At 38.4% G+C, this 9,145-nt stretch overlaps 1 protein-coding gene across 3 annotated transcripts in view; it reads right to left on the bottom strand.

Moving 5' to 3' along the window:
• Positions 1-327: 327 nt before the first annotated feature.
• The window catches only part of QSER1 (glutamine and serine rich 1), a 76,197-nt gene continuing 67,379 nt past the window's right edge, over positions 328-9,145 (bottom strand). For all 3 annotated transcript variants that reach the window (XM_039535366.1, XM_039535368.1, XM_039535367.1), the window contains 3 exons: positions 8,056-8,208; positions 5,422-5,517; positions 328-3,101 (listed from right to left, as the gene is read on the bottom strand). In XM_039535366.1, the coding sequence (XP_039391300.1) occupies positions 2,961-3,101; positions 5,422-5,517; positions 8,056-8,208 (390 nt within the window). In that variant the 3' untranslated portion in view covers positions 328-2,960. The remainder of the gene's footprint in view (positions 3,102-5,421; positions 5,518-8,055; positions 8,209-9,145) is intronic.

Raw genomic sequence — 9,145 nt, 5'->3', positions numbered from 1 at the left:
CAACACAACAAAACAAAGCAAGATATTTGTGCAAAAAAAGTAATTTGTACATAGACATTACTTCTAAATTTGCTTCAGTATAAAAATCCCTCTTCAATTTCCATTGACTAAGTTTTATTCCACCTGAATGGTCCTTCCCTTTCCTAAGATTCCCATATTTTTAATTCATCCTCATTTGATGGCCTAAGTAACCCAACCACCATCTTTCTAGTCAAGGGCAGGATGACATGGAGTTCCTTTATATTGCTCTTTAATAGACTGGAGTGGTTGCTTTTGAGCAAAGCAGGGTGCTTCCTATCTTCTATAGGCAGAGTGCTCTGTCTACTGGCCTTGGGAATGAAACAGAGCTGGAACTGAAGCCAGGTCTCCCTCCATGGCAGTGCAGAGCACTGCGAATGATAGGCCGTCCCTTTTTCTTTTCAATGTACCTGCTTTTATGAAAAGACCAGCTTCTCCATAAGCCACTGCTTAGTTTCCAATAGTCTGAGGGCTTAGTCTGGGGCTTGGGCTGAAATGACTGGTTTCTTAAAACTTCAATTCAGGCTCCTACAGGAAGCATAAAGTAGAAACATATAAAATTAAAAATGTAGAAATGTCTTCCATTTGTTTTTTTCATGGGTGTATTAGGAAGGCACCTGTGGCTAACAAGTTCTGACTAGTACTTTGTTGTATAACCAAAGAGCCAACCATATTGTTCGCTCAATCTATGTCATCATGCTTTTATTTTTAAATGATAGATTAATTAATATTCTAGATAAATGTCTATATACTTTAGTGTTCATATTTAAATTAACAGATTTTAAATGAATACTATTAATGTTTGTAACATTGCTGATTGGTACCACCTCATTAGTTTAATTACAAAATCGGGGGGGGGAAATGAAGCAGTTCATTCCAGATTCAGTACTGCATGGAAGAAATATAGCAGATCTCCTACCCCATCACACCTCAACTCCCTCCTTTTCACTGAAAGAGCAAATTACCTGCATGATGCTTCTTAACATTCTACACTTCCTAAGTCAAAATCCATACCGCTCCCCTTGATTATGGTAGGCACAGCAGTAACACAACGCACCTCCTGTCATGGTAATAAACTGCCTTTTTAAAGCAGGTACAGCATGAAGAAGTTTTAAAGTAAACAAGGGGCATTTACCAACTTCCATTGTTCAGTCAGTCTGTTCATAGTAATGTGGGTACAAACCTTAAAAGGAGAATTATTGCTTTTAACAAGATGAATACCTTTGGAAACATGGCAAACATCCAACTTAACAAGGATCTAACTACCAGTTAAAATGACATACATTTTGATTTTCGAAACCCTAATTTGATTACTCAAGATTGTATCACTTCACTTTCACATCTCTTCATTATATTCTTTACAATTCTAAGGTCTAATGAATATATTAGCAGCTAAATAGGATCAAAACAGAAAACTGGAAAACAAACCACATTGTATACAAGCATGTCCTATTTGGCCAATCAGTGGTGCACCCTGCTTTCCTGGTTGAAATTAAGGCACTAAGTGGCAGTTAAAGGATAAAAGAATTAAAAAAACCAAAACAAAACATTATCTGAGGAAAGAATGACATGAAAGGTCTTTTGGGCCCCAGCATGTACACAGTTTGAATGACTGAAAGTAAGGCATTCTGTTGGCACACTTAAAGAACATGTTCTACTGTTTTGAGCCTATTACATTCGTTGTCTGAGTGGGACTAGTGGCACTATTAACTGTTAAGAAACTGGATGGGAGGGATGCTACAAAAGTATGTCTGAAGATCTAAAAGGCACCAAAAAGAGAATAGCTCTGCCACTGCCAGTTCTAAAAACAACTATGTAAGCTGTGTTTAACACTGCATATAGTCTATTCACAAATCTTTGTTGACCAGAAGATAAAGTATAGTAGCTTTTCATTTAAACTCTCAGTTAATCAGGGGCCAGTTTAGTAAGAAATTTATTTTCACGTATGAGAAAATAACTGCAGTGTCTAACACAACTACACTTAAAGCAAAACTAGTCTATTATGCATTATTCTGGTTAACACTGAAGAAAACCTGTATAAACAAAAAGGGTTACCTCAAGATATATAGTTTACAATATGAAATCAACATATAAATGAATAAGATTTACTGAAAACAATGTAAAGTGTATTACAAAGATACATGAAACAACTTTAACCACAATATTTTCTCTGTGAAAAATACAACTATTAGTGAGATAAAATGTACAATTGAATTTTTTTTCCAAAAAAGAAAAAACAAAAAACACAGTATAAAGGAAAATATTTTTCTTCAAAACAGGGAAAATAGTTAAGGTCATTGTCTTTCATTACAATATAATTTGACACAAAAAGCAGTCATCGGATTGCACCAACTCCATGTTCAGTCTCCTGAACATGATAATAGTAAAAGGAGTCCATAAAGCATAATTACATTTCTGAATTTTATGATGGCAATATTTGTATACAGAATTTGATGTCACACCAGCTCTGTTTACAAAATGCATAATACTCTAAATTTCATGGCCAGACAGAAATGCAAATATTAGTTTATCCCAGCCCTGACTCTTTTTGGTGTTCACCAGAGTCGGAAACAGCCATAGTATTTTAAGTGTTATCTCTATAGCAATAAAAAAAAAAATTATACTTAGTGCATGCTTTATCATTTGTCAAAAACATTTCTGAAAATAAAACTAAGTTACCCAATAGTTTACAAAATACAAAAATCATTATTCAGGTTAAAATGTGGTGATGTTTATGTTTACTTCCATCTCTAAAAGACTCATTTCCTTGGCAGCATCACTTTTCCTTAGCAGGCGCCAAAGGACAAAGTTCCACAAGAGAAATAAAATGCCTATGAATAAGAACATAGTCTGGTATTGTACGAGAATCAGAGTCTTTCTCTGAGCTTTCTTTTCCATCAGGTTAGTGCTGTAGAAAAATGTCAGATTCTGAAGAAAGTTTGTTATGAACACTTCTGCTGTACATGATTCAAAAGTTCACCAAACTTTTCAAACAGATCCTCCACCCATTTTATATTTTTCATGCACAGCTGAACAATCTCCTCCTGTCCTAGATCTGCACTCTTTTTCTGAACAGAAGAAATCTATTTGAGAGAAGGAGAAAAAACATATTAGCCTGCCTCTGTTACTCATTTAAAATGTAGCATGCAGCTCATAAACACTTCCTTGATCCATATGCTAATGTCTGCAAAGTGGTAGGAATTCTTAGTCAAGCTTTATTTGTCCAGGGCCGTCTCTTCTGCAGACATGGCTAGCTAAGGTCCAGGTCTATTATTCATTACTGAAGTGATCTAATTAAAAAATACCAATCTAGGGTCTGATTTTCCAAGGTGCTAAACACCTTCAACTCCTGGTATCTTAAGAAATGTATAGGAATGGTCTTAAGAAATGCCATAAATGTGAACAATGCCATGTTGACTTAACACTCTTAAAATATAAGATCCAATAATATAAATAAATGCTAAGATATTTAAAAAATATATTTAAAAACATGCACAATTAAAAGGCAATACTATCTTATTTGCTAGAGTTTGATAACTAGTCTATAGTTTACGACAGAACTGTAACAATGCAATGCCGGACGGGATAAAGACAGAACTTGTCAACTGATTTTCAGAATTGGCTTTAGGATACTTAAAGAGGAAGTATATGAATAATTAAAGATCTTAGTCTAAAAGAAAGTTCAAGCAATGAAATACACTATTAAAAAGCCTTGAATTTTTCTCCACAAACACAGCATGAAGAAATGTAGAAATAAAAAAGAGTTGTGCCTTCTTTAGCAAAATTAGGAAGAATGAACTTAAAAGCAAATGAATTATTATGAATACACAAATACGATTTTTTTATATTAAGTCTAAACTATAATATATTCCCCCCAAAATTTTTTGTTAAAAACCATTTAAAAATGTTCTAGTGTACATAACATCAATTCATCTATAAAAGAGGCAGGATATCAATAGTTAAGTCCTCACCAACCCTTGCAACCTTATTGTCCAGGGTTTCATGAACCAATAGAATTGAACTCCACTTCTCCTGCTGCAGACCCAATCTAGGGCAAACCCGACTTCCTTCCATGCTCCCTTCACACCATGTTTTTTCCCTCCCTCTCTCCCTTTTACCTTGTTACAAGATAGCCTAATGCTCATAGTATTTCTGCTACTCTCAGAGGTCCCCACAGTGCTGTTAATATTGGGCTTGCAGAACTGAGTGGTGATTTATTAGTCTGTCTGGAGGTGGAACCAAGGCTGTACATGGCCTAGGCATGTCTGAGAATGTGTGCATGTGTGTAAGGAACTCAGTGCATTTGCATCCAGGCACTGGCACCAAAGGGCTCTACTGGTAGTTGTGGCCTCTGTTCACTGAGGAAGATAAATCATAGGGAAACCTTGATATGCCAATGCCTTATGCAGAGGCAATGGGCTACCTCTTCTCTTATCCCTGACTCTGCACAGCCACAAACACCCCAATCTCAGGCTCTCCTTCCCCCACCTCAAAGCCACTTCCCTCCAGATCCCACACATGTCTGCTAAAACACCCTGTGTCTCCAAAGGTCCCATTCAGTCTATCCTTCAGCATCCCTACTCAAACCTTATGGGTCTCTGAAGGTGCCTCTAATCCACAGAGCACAATCCTCATGCCTCTGGCTACCTAGCCTGCCTCACCAAGGGTTTGTGCAAAGCACAGGTGGTGAGACATGTCATAAAACAGAAACAGCTGCTGGTCTGAGCAGTTTTGTCAGTTCATCTTGACGAAACTCAATTAGGTCAATAAGCATATGTGTTTAATTAAAAAAAAAAAGCCTTATGTCCAAAATGTTATCAGAATGTGTGTATGTGAGGATGCAATGTGTGTATGTTGGCGAGACAGAGTGAGAGAGAAATTTGGAGTCTGTGGGGACTATTTAGTCAGAGGGATTGAAGAACTGGTAGAAAAACAGAATATTTTTAAAAATTGGTGTTTTTAAATGTTTCTTCTATTAAAGTTAATATTCTACTAAAGAAGGTATATAGAAAATCCAGTTGTCCTAGGAAGAGTTACTGTCCCAAATATACAGATTGTATTTTAGTAATTGAAATTAAAGAGAAAATTTTAATTAAGTTATATGCTAATACCAATACAGGCTTAACTGTGGAGTCACTTAAAATAGGGAATATTATGGAAGTATTGTAACATATCACATTATGCAGAATAGAAAATCATCACCCACTAATGTCAGCAGTTGATTACCTTGACTTGGCTGCAATAGAATCATTACTTTGGTTGGGTTAAAAATCAGAAACACATTTAGCTGCCTCCTACTGATGTTTTGATAATTCTGTTATAGACAGATAATTTAACTTTCTGCACTACTTCTTAATTAATCTAAAAATAATGCCACATATAAGAAGCAGAACAAATACTCACCTCCTCTTTACATGTCAGATATATGTGGTATTTGTAATGATGGAGTGAGTGATACAAAGAGTACAACTGTATTTTTTCTGGATCTACAGTAAACTCCTGCAGAGAAAATAGTTATTTTTAGGCAAATTAATGATATTTGTTCTGAGATAGGCTTCCTATTACCAAATGGATCATGTCAATTTTAGCAATTCAGAAATAAAAGGTAAGTATCATCATGTCTGAAACTGCATCAAGAGATATGTAACACCAAAATTAGTATACCCTTACCCACTTTGTTTCTCATGTAAATGTAATGTCTTCTTTAAAGCTGGGTTTAATAGTTCTTTCAACCACTCTGAATATATGGAAGGTGTGTTAGCTTGCTATTTTTCAAGTATTACTGACATCTCTAAAAATAGCAAAAGATATAGCTATTTCTTGATGTTCACTTAATCTACCAAATTCTGTATAGATTTTTGGAGAAGGGCAGATCTTTGTCTGAGGAACTGTGGAAAGAACTTGCATATATTGCTGCGATAGTTTTTTCTTTCCAAAATTTACAAAAATATGTGGAATATATTCACTGGTTGGTGGCATCTCCTGCATCTACCGACGTTAGCTAAACTTGCTTTAGGTATGTCTTCCAGTATCTTGTAAGATCTAGTTCAGACTGTCCTGAAAAAGCCACAAAGATGAGTTATATGTATTTCTCTAATATTTCTTTTCAATATTCTTTTTAACAATAAGATATGAAACAACTTCTGTCACTGGAGATAAATGAGAAGCTACAACAAAGAATAAATTTATTTATATGCCTGGCCTATGACATGCCTTATGATCAAATTAAAGTTTCTCCAGTGGAAACATTTATTTTTCCATGTACTGTCTAGCAGCTATTGTACAGTTTACAGTCGAACTCTACATCAACTTTAAGTAAATGTTAATATTAAAGGCTAAACTGCCACCAGCTGCATGTAGGGGCAACGTGGTGTTGTGCTCTGCCAGAAGCTGTCCCGTATTCCCCCTTGGCTCTGGTGGGAGAGGGATGGAGGGGGGAAATGTACCCTGAACCAGACCTAGACCTAGTCTAACATTTGCCGGCTAGCACAGCTGTGCTGCCTGTTACACTATGGAGATAGGAGGGCCACCGTCTAAGGCTGAGTCCATTCCCTCCTCCTGCCTGTGCAAGAGTGGGAGCAGCAGCTCCAAGGAGACTGTTTCATCCTGCCCTGTGATGTGAGTAAATTGCACAGGGGAGTAAGAGGTTGCCCTATACGTCGTTAATTCTTTGCTTTGGCATACAGGACAGGCCATGATGGGTATGTCTACATAGGAATAAAAGATCAGTGGCAACAGCTGTAGCTGGCCCAGGTCAACTGACTTGGGCTTGTGGGACACAAGCTGTGGGGCTAAAAATTGCAGGCTCCCAGAGCTCGCGCTCCAGCCCAAGCTTGGAACATCTACATAGCCAACTTTTCAGCCCCAAAGCCGAGCCCTGTTTCAGCTGACCTGGGCAACTGTGGGTTTTTTTATCCCTGTGTAGATGTCCCCATTGTGGCCCTACATACATTATTTACATATGCACATGATTCCATTCAAGAATTGTTGTGTGGAATATTATTTTAATACATGCACCATATTTTGCTTACCTATTTGGAATTATATAGAGTTGCCAAGTTTCTAACTGCAGAAACTGAACACCCTTGCCCTGAGGCCCCGCCCCCACTCTCTCCATCCCCCCACTCCCTGCATCGCTCACTCTCCCCCACCCTCCCTCACTCACTCATTTTCACTGAGCTGGGGCAGGGGGTTCAGGAGCAGGAGGAGGTGATGGCTCCGGGGTGGGGCTGGGGATGAGGGGATTGGGGTGTGGGAAGGGGCTCCAGGCTGGGGCAGGGGGTTTGGGTGCGGGAGGGGGTGAGGGCTCTGCCTGGGGATGTGGGCTTTGGGGTGGGGTGGGGCCAGGGATGAGGGATTTGAGGTGCAGGAAGGGGGCTCGGGCTGGGGCAGGGGTGCAGGCTCCGGGTGGTGCTTACCTCAGGGGGCTACCGGGAAGAGGCAACATGTCTGTCCAACTCCTAGGTGGAGGTGCGGCCTGGGGGCGCCGCACTGCTCCCACCCACAGGCACCGCCCCCCCAGCTCCCATTGGCTGGGAACCACAGCCAATGGAAGCTGCGGAGCCACTGCTTGGGGCGGGGGCAGTGTGCGGAACCCCTGTGGCCGCCCCTATGCCTAGGAGCTGGAGGGACATGCTGGCCGATTCCTGGGAGACACTCAGAGCCGGGTAGGGAGCTTGTCAGCCCCGTGCCAACTGGACCTTTAATGGCCCTGTCAGCAGTGCTCACTGGAGCCGCCAGGGTCCCTTTTTGACCAGCTGTTCTGGTTGAAAACTGGACATTCGGCAACCCTATATCTATAATGGTTTAATAATAAAAGGAAACAGGTCACCAAGACAAGTGATTTAATATGCTGTAGATTTCAAACTAATCATTATTTTCAAAATTACTTAATTATTAAATATGTTTACAATTTTATCTTTTTTATATATTTGCAAAAAAAATAATTACCAACAAAATGCAATCCTTTAAGGTATTTTTTTCATCTATCATGCTAGAAATAAGATGGCAGCAGCGATGAATCTTCTAAACACTTACGTGTGCTAACTTAGTGGTTGATTTAGAAGTCCTCAGTGTTTTCTTGTTGTAAGCTTTACCATTCATTCTGATTTTAGAAAGAGCAGCTCCTCCACTTTTTGTTTTAGAATCGCGAGTGATTACTGTCAGTTCAGGAAAGTTTTCCAAAGCACTCTTAAACAGAGCATAAAAGCAAAAAGGATTTTCAATTATGCAAAAATTCCACCAAAAGAGAACTTCTCAATCAATCAGACTGCTGAAAAATTGACCATTATTTTCAGAGAAGTTAAAAGAGTGAAAGCAACCAATCAAAATATTTTACATACAAGTCTAAAAGCCTCACTCAGTCAATCATCTATAAGACAGCAATATAAAAACATACAGAGACACACAGAAAAGTGACTTTTTTTGACTGGCTTTAAAAGTAATGTCTCAAGGGAATCAGGCCCTTTCTCATATCACAGTTGTCATCTTTGTGTTCCTTCATTAAAAAAAACAAACTAGCAAGAAATCCAACAGGCAATTTTGATTGCTTACAATTGTCTATTTTACTTTGCATTCTATCGCTCCTTCCATCCAAGAATCTGTAAGCGTTTTAAAAATATCAATAAATTAGGCCTTAATACACCTATGAAGTAGGGAAGCATTATCATCTTCATTTTACAGATGGGGAAATTGAGTCACAGAGAAGTTTTACAGCAACGCACCTCAGTGTCACACAGCCAGTCTATCAGATCCAAGAATAAAACCCAGACTTCTGACTGTTAGTCCTGTACTTAAGCTATCAGACTACTCACTATTTTCTCTACACTGCTCAGAAAGGAAAACACACCCAATCTCATTAACAAATTTGTTATCCAACAATAGTTGGGAATATTTCAAAAATAAACTTTCCTGTTTTAGACAACAGTGTACACCATTGCAGGAGGATAAATTTGCATTGTAATTAAAGTTACTGCTTTGTAATATAGGTCCTCTGAATTAACAGAGTTAAATTCTCAATTTGCCCCCAAGATGCGAGGTAGTCTTTTGATAGGACTTAATGTCACTGAAAGAACAGTTTGAATACTGCAAAATGTTTTAAGATGTGGGAACTCTATTTATTTTAAAT

This window comes from Mauremys reevesii, linkage group 4, assembly GCF_016161935.1.
Source record: "Mauremys reevesii isolate NIE-2019 linkage group 4, ASM1616193v1, whole genome shotgun sequence".
In the NCBI taxonomy this organism is placed as follows: Eukaryota; Metazoa; Chordata; order Testudines; family Geoemydidae; genus Mauremys; species Mauremys reevesii.
The sequence above is the reverse complement of the archived record's forward strand: the minus strand, read 5'-3'. Positions and strand labels throughout refer to the sequence as shown.